The 20,331-nt window shown below is 45.0% G+C and overlaps 1 protein-coding gene across 5 annotated transcripts; it reads left to right on the top strand.

Annotated features, from left to right (window-relative positions):
* The first annotated feature begins 630 nt into the window (after positions 1 to 630).
* On the top strand, positions 631 to 20,299 carry inpp4aa (inositol polyphosphate-4-phosphatase type I Aa). Of its 5 annotated transcripts, none has more exons than XM_077001864.1 (24): positions 631 to 991; positions 7,220 to 7,513; positions 7,800 to 7,844; positions 9,108 to 9,226; positions 9,354 to 9,470; positions 9,851 to 9,930; positions 10,073 to 10,181; positions 10,638 to 10,728; positions 11,177 to 11,324; positions 11,550 to 11,680; positions 11,912 to 12,016; positions 12,122 to 12,230; positions 12,564 to 12,581; positions 13,561 to 13,747; positions 14,218 to 14,436; positions 14,861 to 15,194; positions 15,456 to 15,491; positions 15,594 to 15,766; positions 16,138 to 16,261; positions 16,370 to 16,637; positions 16,864 to 16,961; positions 17,066 to 17,178; positions 17,577 to 17,731; positions 17,982 to 20,299. In XM_077001864.1, the coding sequence occupies exons 2-24, from the start codon at positions 7,414 to 7,416 to the stop codon at positions 18,112 to 18,114; spliced, it is 3,012 nt and encodes a 1,003-aa protein (XP_076857979.1). In that variant the 5' UTR covers positions 631 to 991; positions 7,220 to 7,413; the 3' UTR covers positions 18,115 to 20,299. The 5 variants fall into 5 exon arrangements, with proteins under 5 accessions (XP_076857979.1, XP_076857981.1, XP_076857982.1 ...); XM_077001867.1 differs by having other exon boundaries at positions 634 to 991; positions 14,861 to 14,999; XM_077001865.1 differs by lacking the exon at positions 631 to 991 and adding an exon at positions 1,109 to 1,193.
* Positions 20,300 to 20,331: the final 32 nt, after the last annotated feature.

Here is a 20,331-nt window from a genome sequence, read left to right as displayed (position 1 = left end):
AGATTTGCTTTAGAGAATGACAAATTCGTCGGATACGATTGGGCGAAATGAACCGTTATGGAAGAGTAATAACTTTAGCTCAGATGCAAAACCTTTAAGTAAGGAGAATCTAAAACCCTTAACGTGGGAAACGATTAATGTGGTTTAATGTACTTAAAGAGCCTAGACACAGCAAACCTCTGTTATTACTGCTCGTACTTTCTAGTATATCTAAACAGTTGTTTAAGGACATTAAGTTTTTTTACTTTATAATAAGTTTTAGAAGGGGAGATTAAAAGCTTATCTTGAAACGATACTTTTCTGATAATACTTTCTTTTTTGGGTCACGGGTTCGTCGTTTCAGCAGTAGGAAGTACGTATGAGCAGTAATAACAGACGTTTAGACGGTCCCCATAAGTAACTGTGGTCGCATGACTAATGTAGACCACAGAGGTTTCGTCTTTTACAATAAATACTTTTGACCTGTTTAACTTTTTTAAGTACCTGCTTAGTCTTTGTTTAGTGACATAGTGTAGGATTAAATTGCTGTAGTAGTACTCAATGTTAACCCATAGGTAGCAGTGCTGTGCCTTTCTAACATTTCTGTATGAGCAGTATAGTCTCGTATAGTCTCAGTTGTACAGAGTAAAGCCGATATACTCGTTTGGATAAACTTGGAATCCCCCCGGGCTTTGGTTTGGGAACATATGCACAACCTCGCTATTTTATACATGCAATAAATTCTTTAGATGCGCCTGCGATAATTGCACATTTTGAAACAGACACCTACAGGTTAACTATAATCGCACACGTTATCAATGAAATAGTGCGCGGTTGCGGGTAGTGCATGGCGAGGCAGAGGCGGCGCCTCGCGCGAGAGGAACCTTACGTCAGGCACGAGACGGAGGAGCAGGGCGAGTCATTGCGGAGCGCGAGGATAAATAGCAAATATTTAAAAGGGAAAATATACCTACATTCATTCTAAAAAACGGCGTGTGTCTGCACCCGAAGCGTAAGTCCGTTCAGTTGTATTATTAGCTTGTCGTATTTGCATTGTGGCTTTTTTTTGTAACAAACGCATCCGATTTTATTTGAAAGCAATAAACAAAACGTGAACGAGTCGTGTTGGATATAATCTAGTCCTGAAGGCTGCGGGTCCTGAGCGCAGTTCATACCGACGTCTAACCTGCGATCGACAGGTTTATTTTAAACCTGTGAGTGATGTAATATGAACATACTTCATTCTTCTCTCCCTGCTCGTTGTTGCGTTGTGTGTAGCAGTTATCGGTTAGACTTGACTGGGCAACGCGGTCCACTGTTTATTTGAGCGAGATAAATGACAAATTCGAGATTGAGCACCATTTCATTACGGTGGGTTAGCCACGGACTGTCGCCTTTCAGCAGTTTTGTCCATAGCTTTTTGAAACTGAGCCATATATATATATAACGAATTTCCTGTTTCGCACGATGTTAGTTGCTTTTTTGGTTCGTTTCGCTACAGTCTGCAGTTTTTATTCAACCGAACAAGGCCTGTTTGTGGGACTTGTTTTAAAGGCACTGTTAGGTGCTGAGATAATTACTGCAACGCCACATCAGCCTAACCAAACGACTGGGGCAAGTCCGTTATCGGTGCAAGACACGGTCCAAAAGGTGTCATCGTTGTAAATACGATTGCCTCACTGTTGAGGCATTTATTCATTTTGTTTTCAAGCATTGATGCATATAGAAGTGTATACATCCATCCCGTAGAAAGGTTGTTTCTATTAAAAACCTGCTGGTACATCGGTAAGAGAGAACAGTTCCTTATTTGTAATTGTCCCAAAAGCAAGCAGCGGCTATTTCTAGTTCTGTAGTTAAAGTGGTTCTCTACTTAGCGTCGGCAAATTGCATTCAATTTCAGGACAGCTGTAAACAAGCACTGTGTAATGCGTTTTAGCAATATCGGCCCCGTGCAATAGGCTACTGATATTTCAACATGCATAGCACGCAAATAAGGCTTATATTTTTATTTCAGATGTGTGCTGTGATAATTCATCTCCAGGTATCTGCTTTGATCAACGATTGTTTTCACATGATCCAAACAAATGTAAAATTAAAAAATGTTAAGAAATATTGCGGGCTAAGTGTTAGGTCCAGCCACAACGAGGGTTCGTTAGTGTGTTATAAATAAACTACATCGCGAAAGTGAAGCTTGTGTGAGCAGATGATGGAGGCTGTGGTCGGCTCTGACCTACAAGCACAGGGTTTACATTCGGCTCCTTACAGAAAGCTTTTGTTAGGAGCTACACACACAGTGACTCAGAGGTTTTGTAGCCAGAGTTCCGGAACTGGACGCTAGTGAGACATTAGTAATTCTACACTGAGCATCACCTGCTGACTGGGTCAGTGAGCAGCTCTCTCATACACGTGTCCTTACTCAAAACTTGTGGACATATACAAAGCCAAGTAAATGAGATGCTGTTCAGAAAGGCATGTAGTCCAACCACACTTCTGGACACCATGTTAAAGTGCTGAAGGTACTCATGGTACTGAGTTCTGTATAGTTTTTGACTCTTGGTCTGTTTTGAATGATTTTGTAAGGTTTTGGTGTGTGTCTGCATCACACATGTATTAGCAGTTACCCTCACATTTTGGAAAACTGTCCCCAGTGGTTTATGCCAAGTCATGTCACCTTCAGGTGTCGGCCTGGAGTGGTCATGTGACCGTTCTCAGAGGCTTTTGGGGATTGAGAACCGTCTCGGAGAAACATCCCACACAACTGAATGAAAGAGAAACAGCTTAGTGCGGTAACAAGGAGAGACAGCAGGAGGATGAGTACTGCAGTCTGTTGTCACGGCACCTCTGCAGCGAGAGTGCTGTGTATCTGGGTCAGGCAGGCCTGCTAGGGCCCAGCAGGAAGTCCCCTTCACCCCTCACACCAGGGCAACCCGACGGGCTCTCCCAGCGCATACTGTGGTCCAGATCTTTGTACAGGGCTAAACACAGACATGCAGATGAGTCATGTACAGAAGATCTGATTCAGGCTTGCATATGACTCGTGTTCAGAAGATCTGATTCAGGCTTGCATATGACTCGTGTTCAGAAGATCTGATTCAGGCATGCAGATGTTCCATGTGCATCAGTGATCATTAGTAAGGTCTGTTGTGGATGGTGCAGAAAATCACTCCATTCATAGGCAAATGGGTGTTGTAGCAAATTATGAGCCACCTACCTGCTTCAGGTTTCAAGATGTAACCTTGACAGTATTAGCTGTACTGTTTTTTTTTGAAGGGTTTCTAATCTCGAGAGACATTTTTAAACTCGTCGTAAGAAGCCATAAACGCTGTGGCATGATATTCAATTCCTGCTTACATAGCTGTTCCCTGCAGACTCATTGATGTTTTTTTTATTTTATTAGCGTAGCAGAATCTCTAAAATTGATTCATAGATTCAAGTGAATCAGTGGAAGGTCTATATATTATGAAACTCTTAAATTGTTGTAAAGTGCTCCCAAAAACAAAATCTCTGTAGCCTTTTCAGTTTTCAGTTAGCTACACTGGAGCTAACAAGCTACAACCCCTGATTATTAATAAATTCCCCATCCATTTGCTATGTCCCTTTTTTGCATAAACAAATCATGCTACCTTACATCTCTAGAGTTGTTTAACTCGCTCTGGTTCAAGATGGCGTCTCTTCTGTTTCACAGTATGAGAGGAGCTCGGTCAGGGCAGACTTTCCCCCAGACAGCAGAAATTACAGTGACAAAAAGACAAGGCATGACTAAACGATGCTGGATGTTTTGTTATGGCTGTAGCTCTTCAAATTGCATTTTGATAGCACTGCAGCCAAAATGGAGATTAGATGCCTCAGAGGTACCTTTGCTTAATGCCACATGCACATTAGTGTTTCATAATCATTTATGTGTATTATTTATCATATTGTATATTGACAAGTACATGAAGACGCACAATCTTTCAATGGGCGTCAGAATTGTGCCGTCACACACAGACCGGGGCCCCACTGCCATAGATACCAAGCAGGAGCACGTGTGATTTCCTTCCGTCATAGACATGATTTTGTCTTTTTAGTCCAGAGATGTTTGTGGCAGACGCAGAGTGATTGTAGCTCTTCATAGATGGGCTGTTGTTGGTTTCAAATGGAAGTACTGACCAGACCACCACGTAGACGTGTAATATCAACGATGATCAGTTTAACAATTTTAGCAGTTTCATCAGTCAGAGCTAATTAGTACTGACATTCTAAAGGAAATTACTTTCTAGGTAGTATAATTGTAGAAAATTCCTCATGTAATACATTTAGATGAAATGAAATGAAGCCATTTAATCCTATCATGTGTTGGTGTTCTCTATTATTATGGTGTTGTCTGTGAATCACAGATGTGGCCGACCTTTAATTTAATCTCAGTTGCTTCTAAATGAGGCTTGGTTAGTGTTTAGTGTTTGGTTAGTGCATTTGTTTACATAGGTAAATGGCTCTCAGTGTAATCTCTCCCTCTGTAACAGAGGTAAAAGGCTCTCAGTTTAATCTCTCCCTCTGTAACAGAGGTAAAAGGCTCTCAGTGTAATCTCTCCCTCTGTAACTGAGGTAAAAGGCTCTCAGTGTAATCTCTCCCTCTGTAACTGAGGTAAAAGGCTCTCAGTGTAATCTCTCCCTCTGTAACTGAGGTAAAAGGCTCTCAGTGTAATCTCTCCCTCTGTAACTGAGGTAAAGGGCTCAGTGTAATCTCTCCCTCTGTAACAGAGGTAAAAGGCTCTCAGTGTAATCTCTCCCTCTGTAACAGAGGTAAAGGGCTCTCAGTGTAATCTCTCCCTCTGCTATAGTTTGGCTCAGAAAGTGAATGTTGTCATTGGTTTGCATGGCACCTGTGGTAGCTGTGGTAACGCAGGGTGCTGTTTGCCAGCCAGTTACACTATATGGCTCAAAGTATGTAGAGACCAGACTGCCAAACCTGTACAAGAATGTTGGACATCCCTTTCCAAAACATTGGTCATAAATATGAAGACTATTTGTGAGGTTGAGTTTGTTCCAAAGGTGTCCACAGATGTTGAGGTTAGTCTTCTGTGCAGGCCTTTGGAACTGCTCCACACCAAACTTGCTAAACACTCTCATTAAACATTGGCGCTCAAAAATTGTCTCGTCAAACGCTGTCTCGTCAAACGCTGTGTCATCATACACTGTCTTTATGGGCATATGTGCTCAGGGACACAGTCATGCTGGAAGATGAAAAGGCTCTAACTAAACTGTTACCACAAAGTGTTTGTGAGCCGTGGCGTTAACATTGCTCTCCAGTGTTTGTTGCTTGTAGCGGCAGTTTAGAGCGCCACACTTGGTGAGTTTGGTTGGTTTGGTCTACGGTTTTGTGACTGAGCTTCTGTTGTACCTGGATGATTCACAGGTGACAGGATGGACCACCGAGTTCTTCAGTGTGATCCACTTTCCAGTGTTTGTCCACATACGTTTGGCTCTGTACTGTAGGTTATGCTGGATTACTGTAGGTTATGCTGGATCTTTAGGTACCCTGTAAACTGGAGGTTGTTGAAGGGCTTTCATATGACATTTGTGTGGCGGTAATCAGGATTACCATGGCAACATGAAGAGCATTCGGGCCCTTCCTGCAGTTGTTAAGCACTTGAGAAGATAAGTGATGAAAATGAAATTAGGGAAAAACACCTATAAAACTCAAGATTTATTTAACAAAAATAAACAAAATCTTGAAATAATAAGGATTAAGAATATTGGTTGGAGAGGGAGATAGAGGTTTGGGGTCTGGGAGGGTGGTGATGGTGCCTGGCACAGATCTCTTCAGTGAGCTGGGGCAGGATGCAGCCCAGCGAGGGCAGATGGATGGAAGACGGGTGCTTGGGGACTGTTGTGCTGTAGGTTGTAGCAGAGACCAGACCCATGGACCAGACCCATGGACCAGACCCATGGACCAGACCCATGGACCAGACCCATGGACCAGACCCATGGACCAGACCCATGGACCAGGCCCATGGACCAGGCCCATGGACCAGGCCCATGGACCAGGCCCAGGGACCAGGCCACACAGTTGCCTTCCACCTCATTTAAATCTAAATCCTTTTAGATATGAACATGTTCCCATGTACCTTGTCTTCTTTTTTACTTCCATCCTGGTAGATTCAGTTATGCTAATCATACACCAAATACTATATAAACAGTTGTTTATTGTTTGTTTACATGGTTGTTTTGGGGTGGAGTTAATAGTTCAGTTTTAGTTTTATGGTATTACATTTTTTGGCCCTGGTTATCTGCATGTGTGTGTGCATGAGTTGAGCTGTGAGTGAGCCACGTGGGTGTATGCACGGGTTAATGGGTACTTGCTTAGAATTTACTTAAGTTATTGGAGTTTTATGTAGTCTGTCCAGCCTGTTCAGTCTCTCTACTCTGTAATGTTCAGCCTGTTCAGTCTCTCTACTCTGTAATTTTCAGCCTGTCTCTCTTCTCTGTAATGTTCAGCCTGTCTCTCTTCTCTGTAATGTTCAGCCTGTCTCTCTGCTCTGTAATGTTCAATCTGTCTCTCTGCTCTGAAACTGCTTTTCTGTAGTATCAGATCAGCTTCCTCATTCTCTGCTCACATTTCTTTTTGAAACATTGAGGTTTCTTACCATCTGTTTCTTTTCAAAACAGAATCTCAACTGCACACTGGAACAAAAATAACTCAAATGAAACTAAAACAGCTGTTTCTGAATTCAATTTGAAAAATTTTACACTATAAATGCTTTGCATTTATATCCAATTTGTTTTGAGAATCATTGCTTTGTAATTGTTTTGTCACAATTGAGTATTTTTCCCTCTGCTGTCCATGTTTTAGGTCGTGTTCCCATATTCGCTCTATTACAGTCAGAGCAGCTTCTTTTAGCTGGTGTTCTCACGCTTGTCACTGAGTGGTCATGCAGCTAACAGAAGGATATTTTAGGCCTGATTAGAGAAAGATTGTAATCTAGAAGGGGAGTATTTATAAGGTCAGTTCTAAATCTCGAAGGCCAAATCTTTTTAAATCAGGTCATTATTTCACTAATAAGGGAAACGGTTTCTGTCGCTTCGCTCCTTTGCTTGGCTTCCTTGTTTCTCCAGCACCTGGTCTTCATTGTAAAACGAGATCCTGGAGAATGAATTAAATGAATATTCACCATCCTCTCACGTTTGTGTCATTGTGTCTTTGCCACTATTGATGGTTTTGGTATACATACTAATTTGCTTCCTCTCGTTCTCTTTCTAGCATTGCTGTTAAGACATTTATGGAGTATGTCCATGGAGTAAGGCAGGCCTACAAACCCCGACAGCTGATTTCAGAAGATCAAACGGAGTGTGTGAAGGTGTGAGGGCGTTGTTTGACGTCCTGTTCAGCGTTGCCACTGTTCTCCACCTCTACTCTCCCAGTTCCCAGAGGTCTCTGGTGTGACTGGAATTAAGATGGCGGTGAGGGAGCGAAGCCCTCGCCACCGGCCCTGGTCCGTGTACCGTGCCAACACCTTCGACATGTCTGCGGAGATGATTGGTCTCACACTTGGAGGTGAGACGGGCACGTCGCTGCAATCCTGTAGCCATCTTTAAATTTTTTTCAGGATAAAATTTATTATGCTTATTGTCAACCAGCCAATAAAAATGCTTCATGTCATGTACAGTAGATTTGAATAAAAAGTGTTTTCATATTAGCTGGGGTGGAAAAATTTTTTTTTGCTGTGTAAATTTGCATATGGAGGTCGTTTATGGATGTTAAGAGATCTGACTACAATGTAATGCATTTATCAACATGTTAGTATAGTGAGGAATGTCTGATTAATTGTGTTGGTCTTTAGGAAGCAGCCAGGATCCAGATGAGCCTGTTGTAGAGTTCAGCTTGGGTGAGTAACACAGATGTGTGCTACTGAAACAGGAGGAAACGCACTGCACTGTTTGATGTGAAGGACTTGAAGGAATTACAGTACAGTGACTTACAGAATTACAGTACAGTGACTTGTCCCACATCCTTGTACAGTTTAGAATGATCAGCTCCAATGGCTGGATGTGAAAACTATATAGAAAGCAAATGATTAGTTCATTAAGCACTGAAGTACATTTCCAATAAAATGAATCACCCCTCAGAATTAAATACAGGAATCTACGTCATTGGCACTGGTGTTGAACACACTGATGGATCTGTGACCGGTCCTCCAAGCAAAATGAAAGTTACACTTTGATTTCCTCACACCTCATCAGCTGTTGCCAGGCAGTTTTCTAGTAGCATCTGGCAAATGTTTTCACTGGGTTCCACTGTAATAGCGTTCCTCCACCACGTCCATCATATAGCTCGTTGTCTTGGAGTTCATATCTAATTATTTAAATTTGAGACAGTAACTATAGATAAACCTTACATTTTATTATTGATAAACCTTACATTTTTTCAGTGATCCTTATTATCCTTGAACCAGCTCCATTGGTGTTACATTTTTAATTATTGCAATTCATGGTCTGTGTGGTTGTGTGGGGGTGGATGTGGGGTGTTTGGATGTGTGGGGTGTGTGAGGTGTTTGGGTGTGTGGGGTGAATGAACTTTCAGCAAATCTTACAAAGTCCAGAAGACTGAGCCCAAGTCCTGTTATCACTCAATCTTTACAAATCCTAAACATTCTTTAATGTTTATCTTTGGTTCATATTCAGGTTGCATTATTGGTAATATCTCAAGAATGCATGTGTGACATAGCTGTTGTTTTACGTTATATTTGTGCCTTTCAGGGTTATTAGCTTATTCCTTTGATTTATATTATTATCTCTTAGTGGTCATCTGCAAATTCCTCATCTGATTCCAAATTCCTACTCTCTTAAGTTTCAAATTGTTCATAGTGTTTAAAAGTGTAGCACAAGACTCATGATCTTTGTTGGACTGGATTCGGTCTTTATCCTTCACATCAATGGTGTAGAGATGGACCATTATTTCCACCTGCATTAACGTGCAGAACATCTGTATCTTTCTGCATGTTTACTGGGGTAAATGTTATTTGCCAATCTAAAAGGGTAAAGCAAGGCAAATTCTTTGGTAATGAACTTTAAAACGTTGTTTATGCATATTGTCATGATGTCCAGGCAGATAAATGGAACACTTTTTTTTCCTCCTCCTGTTTTCCCAGCATGCAGTGAGCTAGTGGCCCCAGCGATGGAGCGGAAGCCCTGCAGCTTCGTAGCAGTGAGCTGCACCACACCACCTCAGGCCTTCTGGACAAAGCACGCTCAGACCGAGATCATCGAGGTGAGGCCTGCACTCGCCTCTCCTCCTGTCCTGAACTACGATGCTGTAAATGTCCCAGGAGGGCCTGCACTGATATTTGGGTTATGTTTAGGAGTGTGTTTTTTAAAGGGCTTTGGTCTCTTTTCAGGGCACCAGTAATCCCATATTCCTCAGCAGCATTGCTTTCTTTCAAGACTCGTTGATCACCCAGCAAACTCAAGTTAAACTGTCTGTGTACGACGTTAAAGACCGGTCACAAGGGACGGTGAGAGACCTCTGATTGATTACCTCTCAGTCTGCAGACGTCTGAGTACCTCTCAGTCTGCAGACGTCTGAGTACCTCTCAGTCTGCAGACGTCTGAGTACCTCTCAGGCTGCAGACGTCTGAGTACCTCTCAGGCTGCAGTGTACATTTTACTGTTCCCTTTTCACAAGCTCTTACCAAGATGTGATCACTACTTTGTACAAAGAGCTGTGTGTGTTGTCATGGAGTCATGAATCCACTCGAGTGCGCGTGTGTGCATGTGCATGTGTGTGTGTATCATCATCATCATCATCATCATTAGTTGAGTGTTACAATAATTCTCTTTGATCTCTTTATTACATCATGACTCCAATGTGTGTCTTTGGTCCCATTTTCAACAGATGTATCTGCTCGGTTCTGCGACGTTCCGGGTGAAAGATCTCCTACAGGACAAACACCACAGGCTGCACCTCATGCTACGGTGTGTGAACTCAGTACAGGACAAACCTCACACAGATCTACACATCTTAATATTGCTTTGAAATCATCCCTCCAGCTTACAAATCACTGTAGAATCTTGGGAAATGTAGTTTGTTAGATTAGTTATTTGCTCGCTGGCTCAGATCAGCAGAGAACGAGAGGATGGGCAACATCACGATTATTGGCTGGCAGATGGAGGAGAGGAAGGACCCCAGAGCTCCACTCACACGCACCGACACGGTCAACGGCAGAGTGAGTGAGCCTCTACTCCACCCTGCTGCACTGTCCTTTCACAATGAAATCATGACTTAATAAAACTCATGACAAGAATAGTAGTTGGAATTACATTCTCACTGACATTCAAAGTTCTTAATGAAGTCCTTAAGATGAGCAAAATCCAAGCAAGAGCTGTGCTACTTCCAGACTGATGGTGTTTTAATAAAAAGCAACATCTGCTTTATTTAATCTCCTTCTTTTAATTGGGATCAAGATAACATGATCATTCTTCAACTTGGTCAGAGAAACTGAGATCAAGATTACATTGTGATAATTTTTTATACATGAATCCTACAGTCCTTTGAATATCAGCAATCATCACTGGGGAAAACAAACCGCACCCTCAGGACAGCACTGGTTCAGTTTGACTACAGTTATGCGAGTAAAGACCTTGTAGCCGTGACCTGACGCCATGTCCCCTGTACTTCACAGATGGTACTACCTGTTGACGAGAGCCTAACGGAGTCTGTGACTGCGCGGGCGAAGTCGGGCTCGCTCTGCAGAGACGCGCTTCTGAAAGCTGGTTAGTCTTCAGCATTTCTTCTTGTGTGTGTTTAATGAGCTGTGAGAAAGAGTTCAGCTGTGTCAAACAGATTTTGACTGGTTACCTGGGTAAAGAACTCCGACCATCTGTATCCCTGTCTGAGACGGAAGGGGCTGGCTGAGACGCTGACTCGTGCCTCTTACCGGTCTTACCTCCCATTCACTGCACTCCTTAAGACACATGGGAGAGTATTATTAGTATTACACACTCTCTGATTAAATGTGATTAAACATGGCACACGAACATATGGCATTCCACCACATTTGATCTTGGAAATTAGCCATAATTAAAGGTGAATAAGTGAATAAACACATTTTTCCTTCTGATGAGCATGTGATGAGCGTTAAGAGATTTGCATGTGCATGCTGATGTGATGGATGTGTGTGTGTGTGTGTGTGTGTGTGTGTGTGTGTGTGTGTGTGAGCAGTGTTTGGTGGTACTATATCCCGTATGTACCGCTTTCCTACCACGGATGGGAACCATCTCCGCGTGCTGGAGCAGATGGCGGAGAGTGTGCTGTCCCTCCATGTTCCCCGCCAGTTTGTCAAGCTGCTCCTGGAGGAGGACGCAGCCAGGTGTGGCCGACCTGCTCTGAACACTGCACGCCTCCACACGCCACCACACGCCTCCGTACATGGCCACACGCCTCTGCACACCACCACAAACCTCCGCATGCCTCCACACACCACCACACGCCTCTGAACACCTCCACACGCATCCACACGCCTCATTCTGGGCAATTTTGGGAGGATGGTGTTTGGTTTTGTTTTGATTGTAAACACTTCATATACTGTGTGTAGGGTGTGTGAGCTGGAGGAGCTGGGAGAGTTGTCTCCATACTGGGAGAATCTGAGGAGACAGATCATCACCCAGTACCAGACCATCATCCTCACCTACCAGGAGACTCTCAGTGACCTGCATGAGTACAAGGGTAAGAAGCCTTCAGCCTTCCCCTTATGGATCTACACGTGTAACAGAGCCCAGACCTAGAGGGTCTCTCAGCTCAAATCTGTCCTGTCCTGTACTGGTGTAGTGATGTTGTAGTGATGTTAGCACCGTAATACCAAGGGCCGACTCGACAAATCTCACATTGTTTCTAGGTACGACATTGCCTGCCTCTTGTTCAGATTCTCTGTCAAGTTACTTCTTCTCATGTTATCAGGTCCGTCTTTTAAATCCAGCACTTTGAAAGCTGAGAGGAAGTTGGAGTTTGTGCCGACTAACCTCCACCTGCAGAGGGTGAGGGTACATGGGCAATCGGGTTATGGTAGGTCACTCTGGCTCTCTACCACCTCCACTCATCTCCACTCAGTTCATCTCCACTCATCTCAGTTCAGCTCCACTCAACTGAAGCAGTGTTCTCTCCCTACAGACTCTACATACGATGTGGTCACTGCCGGGGCCCCAGCAGCACACCACCAAGGTTTTAAGGGCAGTGGTCTGAGGAAGCTCCTTCAGAAGTTTGACGAGACCAAGAAACAGTAAGATTCAGCCGGAATCGTGCTATCTGCCCTGGTGTCCTGATACAGTCATCCTAGTCTTAGATCAAAAAGCCTGTTTAGTACAGACACTGTACACTCTTAATCCCAAAATAGACCTACAACGCTCAAGGATGGTGTCCGGTTGAGATTAAAGATAAGTCAGTGTAGCACAGTCACTCAGACATGATTCTTTGTGCATGGCTGAAGTTCATTTGCTCCGTTTCTCTGTAAACTTCTGCTTCTTCTTGACATCATCGGCACTTTAATGCTTTTTTCCCTAACAAATGAGTTCACGATGGTAATAGCTTGCTTTCATGTTTGCTTTCGTATCAGTGCCTGTGAGGATGAAGGGTGAGTTCTGGGGATGGAGGCTTCTGGTTGGTCATTTTCATCAGTGCTGATTCTCCATCTGTGTTCAGTACCTTCAGTGTCATTCTCATGATTCGCTTGGTTCCGACCCGAGTCCAAACGTCTGTGTTCATCTAATGTCTCTATGATCATAGTGGATGTAGTGCTCACTTGTGTACACCCAAAACTGTGTCTACCGTCTTGTGTCTTTAAACACATCATCACCAGCCACTTTATTAGAAACACATGCCTTGCACATACAGTTCCTGGCCTCTTTATTAATATGTATAATATGTCTTGAGGTTTAGGAGTGTTTAGCTACTGTAGCTACTCTGTTGGCAAGGCCTGGTCATCAGTGGTCAGCTTCTAACCCAGCATGGAGAACGATGCTGCACACCTGTGGTGTCTTCAATTCATTAACGTTTCTAATAAATTGGGCGCATATGTTAATGTTTGCCTGTCTCAGTTTTATGTTTTGATTATCATAAATATCTAAATGGAAGGGGCAGAAAGCCAGGTGAGGGCAGTGTGGAGAGAGACGGGTGAGGGCAGTGTGGAGAGAGACGGGTGAGGGGAGTGTGGAGAGAGACGGGTGAGGGGAGTGTGGAGAGAGACGGGTGAGGGCAGTGGAGAGAGACGGGTGAGGGCAGTGTGGAGAGAGACGGGTGAGGGCAGTGTGGAGAGAGACGGGTGAGGGCAGTGTGGAGAGAGACGGGTGAGGGCAGTGTGGAGAGAGACGGGTGAGGGCAGTGTGGAGAGAGACGGGTGAGGGCAGTGTGGAGAGAGACGGGTGAGGGCAGTGTGGAGAGAGACGGGTGAGGGCAGTGTGGAGAGAGACGGGTGAGGGCAGTGTGGAGAGAGACTGGTGAGGGCAGTGTGGAGAGAGACGGGTGAGGGCAGTGTGGAGAGAGACGGGTGAGGGCAGTGTGGAGAGTTTGTGTACCAGGACTAACTGGCTTCTGTGTCCTCGCTGTTTGGCCAGGGCTGGAGAAGCGCGGCACCAGTCAGTAGCGTACCAGCCGCAGGACGTGGTGCGTGCCAAGGAGATCATCTCTCACATCAACACACTGAAGACTCAGGTCAGCTACTACACGGAGCGCCTGTCCCGGGCCGCCAAGGAGCGATCGGTGAACGCGCTGGAGCGAACCCTCGCCATCCTCACAGACAAGGTCAGCCTGCCCCACTCACCACTGCCCTGTAGAACGTGACGGTGGCCCCGCGTGACGGCCCCGCGTGACGGCCCTCGCCTGGGGCTCTTCTGCTCAGCGGTGCTTCTGGTTGTGTGCTGTGGGGGTTTTGCACCTTCACACATTTGATGTGAATGTTATTGTTTCACTTGTTTTTCACCCTTTGCTTTGTCATTAATTTTTCCATAATCAAATCTAATAATTCTATTATCTAATAATTCTATTATCTAGAATCTGAGAACAACACGTCTCCTCATTATTTTCACATCCTACAGCAGACTCATTTCAACATTCATCACAAATTCTTTATTATGTGAATTAATTACACATAATTCTTTATTATGTTCATTAATCACATGTATGACATTTGTCAAGCAGTGGCCTCTTTGTGCCTGTTTCGACTTGCTGTGGCATCATCATGAGCTCTCTCACCTCTCCCCTCTCCCCCTCAGACGAGGCAGCTGGTCACAGTGTGTGACACTAAGCTCCTGACCACAGCCATCCAGGCTCTGAGTGCTGCTCGGCCAGAGCTCATCGCCTCCAGAGCCTCTCCTTCTGGGCCAGACGTGGAGCGTGTTGTCCTTCGCAATGACCAGGGCTCTCCACAGGCCTCGTGGAGCGGCAAAGGCAACCGGGCCTCCATGAACGTGGACTGGCATGAGGAGGCATGGGTAAAGGCCTCTTCTGGCACCTCAAGCCTTTTAAACATCATTATTTTAATAATGTACTACATTATTCAGAATTGAACTAATATGAAAGGTGTGTTAGCAGTGGGAGGAATGAGGGCCCAGAGCCATTGGAGCTCAGGTGTGCATTAGAAGACTGGCCACACCCACACAGTGCATTAGAAGACTGGCCACACCCACACAGTGCATTAGAAGACTGGCCACACCCACACAGTGCATTAGAAGACTGGCCACACCCACACAGTGCATTAGAAGACTGGCCACACCCACACAGTGCATTAGAAGACTGGCCACACCCACACAGTGCATTAGAAGACTGGCCACACCCACACAGTGCATTAGAAGACTGGCCACACCCACATACTGCATCCTTCACTTGGCTTTTTCTGCCCCCACCCGGTCCCTGCAGGAGAAGGTGTGGTTGAACGTGGATAAGAGTCTTGAGTGCGTGATCCGCTGCGTCGACAGGCTGCTGACGAGGGAGAGACTACAGAGTGACAGCAGTGAGGACGTCTTCCTCTCCGACCAGCCCACCTCCAGCAAGAGAGGTAGCCATGGAGACGCCTTCTGGATCAACCCTGACTATCAGTGCTCTTCATCCTCCTTCACCACCCCCCTGTATTCCTCTGACCCTCCTCCCTCAAAGTCACCTTCATCATCATCATCGTCGTCATCATCATCACCCTCCTTCTCCTGTTCTCCTGCCCCCCCAGCATGCGGGCCCCTCTCTCCGAGACCCCCCTGTAGGTTCTTTTGCCACACTGAGACTATGAGAACTGCTCTTTCTAACACTTTCTGTTTTACATCCCTTTCTACCTGCATCTCCTTGTATTACTTCCTGTTTTGCATGTACCATACTTCCTGTTTGCATGTATCATGAACCTCATTTTCCTTTATTTTCTGATATTATCACTAATAACTGGATAATTCGTGTTGAATTGAGGCGTGAAGAATGCGAGTTCCTTAAGCTCTTCTGACCACAATCCCCGTATTCCACTCCTCAGCAGACGGAAACCCCAGTGTTGAAGGCTCTTCCCCAGGTAACCAACTGAATGCATTTTGGTTCAAATAAACTGGTTTCAGGTTGTTGTTTTCTGGCGTCTGTGTCGTGTGTCTAAGTGGTGCCGTGTGTGATGTCACAGGCGAGTGGAGTGACGCCCTCTACCCGCTCCTGACGACACTCAACGAGTGTGTGGCCATGATGAGTGACAAGGCCAAGAAAGCCATGGTGTTTGTGCTGATGCAGGACTGTGCACCCACCATCGCCATGAGCCTCACACTGCAGTATCGCAGAGATGTGGTCTTCTGCCAGACGGTGAGACACACTCACACACACAGGCAGCATGCAGCTCTAGGCACATACCCACCAATTAAAGTGGGTTTCATCCTCTGCTGAGTTACCACTGCAGAGCTGAACACGCACAAATACATCCAGAAGACACCCAGAACTTTTCCTTCACCATCACACTCAGCCAGGTTAATGAAGCCTGAAGATCTTCCCTTTCCCTCTGTAGTTTGATCATCTTCATAAAGTACAAATGTGCATCTGACTCACTGTGATCCCATTACACACTCGTTTTAATGCTCTTATTAATAGTCATCTGAGGCGCACACACTTTAAATCATGCGCTCCTGAATGTGCTTATTATAAGGTTAGTCAATATCTACTGGATGTCCTCTGCTCAGGTGACAGCTCTTATCTGTGGGTTTGTAAGCAAGCTGAGAAACTGTCTGTGTCAAGAGGGCTTCCATCGACAGCTTCACACTATTGGATTACTGGTCCAGTTTGAGGGTCTGCTTAGCACCTATGGTACGTACGTGTGATTGTGTGTGTGTGTTACCTTGCTACGATGTGAGGGATACTAATGTAATAATGATATTGCTAATTGATGCTCAAAGCTTTGTGGTTGTGTTACAGGGGAGGAGTTGGCCATGTTGGAGGACATGAACACTGGTGTTATGGATCTTAGGAATGTCACCTTTAAGGTTACCCAGGCAACCTCCAGCTTTGGGCCTGATATGCTCCCTGTCATTACGGGCAACAGGGACGGGTTTAATGTGCGTGTGCCAGTGCCTGGCAGCATCTTTGATGTGTTGCCCCGGGAGATCCAGAACGGGATGCTACTGCGTGTTCAGCCCGTGCTATTCAACGTCGGAATCAATGAGCAGCAGACCCTTGCGGAGAAGTGAGTAGAAACCCCCCTCCTCATAAACCTGTAGTAAAGGCCCTCCTCCTCATAACCCTGTAGTAAAGGGCCCTCCTCCTCCTCATAACCCTGTAGTAAAAGCCCCTCATGACCCTGCAATAAAGAGCCCTTCTCCTATTAACCCTGCAATAACCTCTGTTTAGTTAATACCACAATAAATGTGATCTATCAGTCCCTTATTGTTGGACTTTGGATTTCATCAAAGGTTTGGAGACACATCACTGCAGGAAGTTGTCAATATGGAAAGCCTGGCACGACTGCAGTCTTACTATGACCAGTTTAAAGAAGTACTTCCTGAGGACTGTGAGTCTTAACCTGGCTTTTGACATGCAGCTGGTCTCTGTGGTGAATCGGTGTCATCATGTTGTTCACGGTGCTGTTGAATGGCCTATTGTGTTCTGCTCCAGGTCTTCCACGGTCACGTAGTCAGAACTGCGTTCCAGAGCTGCTGAAACTCCTCAGTCACAACGTCACCTCCAGGAAGAGTAAGAATGTGGAAATCCTGTGGCAGGCAGCAGAGGTAGAGACACGTTTACAACACCCACTCCTCTCCTCATTCCTACATTATCTTCTCAGCGTCATCTCCATGAAGTAAAGAAAGACCAGTTCTCAAATTACTGATAAATCCAGTGGCAGCAGTGGTACCAGACTGCACTGATAAGACTATAAATAACCGCACTACACACAGAGCCCATTGAAATATGCCCACATACTGAGTCCCGTCACTGAGGTGGTGGTATGATGCTAATCCTGCCCATTTAAAGGAGGTGCATCATTTACTACTATATGAACATGGCCCAGCACTGCTGTAAGTCTGTGGATAAGGGCATCTCCAACATGCTGTACGTGTAAGTGCTGTGTATTCCTCTGGGTGGAAACTGCCGTTGTGATTGGCTGCTTACAAGTGCCTTTTGCCAGGTGTGTCGGCGTCTGAACGGCGTTCGGGTGACCAGCTGTAAGAGTGCCAAGGACCGCACGGCCATGTCGGTCACCCTGGAGCAGTGCACCATTCTCCAGCAGGAGCACTGTATGGCCCCGCAGGTCTTCACACAGGCCCTGGAGTGCATGCGCAGGTGAGACGTCCTAATGATGCACCTGTGTAAGCCACTCGGTTATCAGGCACTTTCATATATGACACAAATGGGCCAATCAGTTTTGGTAACATCAATGAAACTCTTTAGGATTACAGGAATGGGATAGCCATATTCTTCCAGTTAGTTTAGTATGCTTTAAGTGTCCAGATCAGACAGGAGTAACTGTGATGTCAGTGTTGGCACCATGGCACCGTGTCGCCCCCCCCCTGATGAGCTCCTCTCCCCACAGTGAGGGCTGCAGGAGGGAGAACGCCATGAAGAACGTGGGCAGTCGGAAATATGCCTTCAACTCCCTCCAGCTGAAAGCCTTCCCCAAACAGTACCGACCACCAGAGGGCACTTATGGGAAAGTGGAGACTTGATATGAACGCTTCGCCCGTTACCCCATATTGCCTCCCTCCGCCTGTTACCCCATATTGCCTCCCTCCGCCTGTTACCCCATATTGCCTCCCTCCGCCTGTTACCCCATCTCTCCTCCCTTCACCTGTTACCTGTTGCCCCATATACCCTCCCTTTACCCCATATGCCCTCCATTTATAGCCATGGAGACAGCAGGGTCCTTCACAAGCCTGTACTGCTGGCCTCTGCTGTTTGCTCTGGCTACTGCTGTAATTGTGATGAGGATGGGATGGGGGGGGAAAGGAGGGATCATATAATGGGATCATATATGGGGGAAAAGGAGGGATCATATAATGGGATCATATATGGGGGAAGGGGGGATCATATAATGGGATCATATCTGGGGTCATATCTGATAAGAATTTTCAGTTTATCAAATGCACTCAACAGTCTGATCAGTGATGGAATGTACAGAAATCCTTCAGTGCAAAGTGAACTCCTTGAGTCTGAGTGTGTAGTCTGAGTGTGTAGTCTGAGTGTGTAGTCTGAGTGTGTAGTCTGGATGTGTATTATGGGTGTGGTTGGTGCAGAACCTTACTTTAAATGACTGATAGCAATGTGTCTTCTTAGCCACATCTCTACAATACTCTACAAAAATCCTTAAAACGGTTTAAAATATGTCTGTCATCACATAGTTTTATAAGAATTTGTGCATGTTCTTAATCATTTCAATGATTTATGTGTAAACTGTAGTTCCAGTGTCACTTTGGGTAATTATAATTGCTCAAATTTACAATCAGACAGAGTCCTGAAATACACCAAATAAATACACGAACTTTATCATGCATTAAATGTGTCCACAGATCTGTAGTTACCTTCAGAATGTTTTAATGCCGTCTTCACCCCAGATATGCAGAAGGTTAAATAGTCAATTTTGTCCCTATAAGGTTTTAACATGTACTGCTTATGTGAGCCTTTTGGCCTATCAGCTGCACCTGTGGCCTAATGCGTGTTTTGTGGGTGATCGGTGGAGACCTGCCCTTGTATGGGGATCCATACCAGCTGGTTGTCCATGTAGGGAAGACCTGGTCCTGCCTCTTATTCCTGGGGGGACACAACCAAGCACAGACACATGAGCATTTATCCTGGACTAATCCCACATACTCTCTCACATAGAGGGTTGATTAGGCATTGAACCAAGGTCAGCGTAGATGACACAACTCCAGATATGTGTGGTAATGCTCAAGAACATGTCTGTCCCAAGGTCTGATCTTGCACCTTGCTGTGGTACACGTTCTCTCTGTCTGATATTATGACCAACTGTAATTGGTTATGTGGGGGAGAACAAAAAACCCATTTGCCTGATACTTGGAACATGCTGTCACATTTGGTGGAATCTAAAGGAGACATGACGGTATCCATGCATGTGTCCACACCTTCCCACGAGTTACATATGTCTTACGGGTTGTACATTTCTCAGTGAAGGCCTTTCTAGTGCTGTTGTTAAGCACATGTAGTGTTTGTACAGTAAATACAGTGAATTGTTGTGAATAGACATACTTTTAGCAGAGTTGTGTAAGAGCGTTAAGACACTATTCAGGCAGAAGTTTGCTTTATTGTTTCTGTATTGTGTTATAGAAGGTCTCATTATTTCAGAGTGAACTCTGATGTGCTATAAGACACTTGTTAATCTTAAATCCCTTGTTAAACTCGCAGCAAGAGGAAATGATCCACAGTTGAAGAAGTGTTTTAGTAAGGCAACCACCCCCACACGCATACCTATACTGAAGCAGTTCCTCTGTTACCATTCGCTAGCTACATGGCCTGATGAAGTCCAGGTTTATAGTTACGCACAGGACACGCAGATGTGCACAATATCAGCCTGCATGCAGCCAAGCCTGACATGACTTTAGATCAACATATTTTTATTTCACAGAGCACACACAGTTTTATTTTGTACTGTTTGTTTATATTATATACATAAAGACATTAGAGTGTCTCATTTTTCATTTTTCAGTCTTCTGCTTTCTTACATTGCAAGTGTTTTACACCCCTGCTGATTAACAGCCTTACTGGTGCCCCTAATGTTTGAGTTTTGTTGTTGGACTGATTTGACCAGTGCGGTATGTGCACACTCTGGCCTATTGTACATGACGCAAAGAATCAACACAAATGCACAGCTCCTAAAATAAAAGAAACATGTATTGCCATTGTGTTGGTGGTTATTTTTTTGGGTCAGT

Source organism: Brachyhypopomus gauderio, chromosome 4 (assembly GCF_052324685.1).
Source record: "Brachyhypopomus gauderio isolate BG-103 chromosome 4, BGAUD_0.2, whole genome shotgun sequence".
Taxonomy (NCBI): Eukaryota; Metazoa; Chordata; class Actinopteri; order Gymnotiformes; family Hypopomidae; genus Brachyhypopomus; species Brachyhypopomus gauderio.
This window is presented reverse-complemented; position numbering and strand designations above follow the sequence as displayed.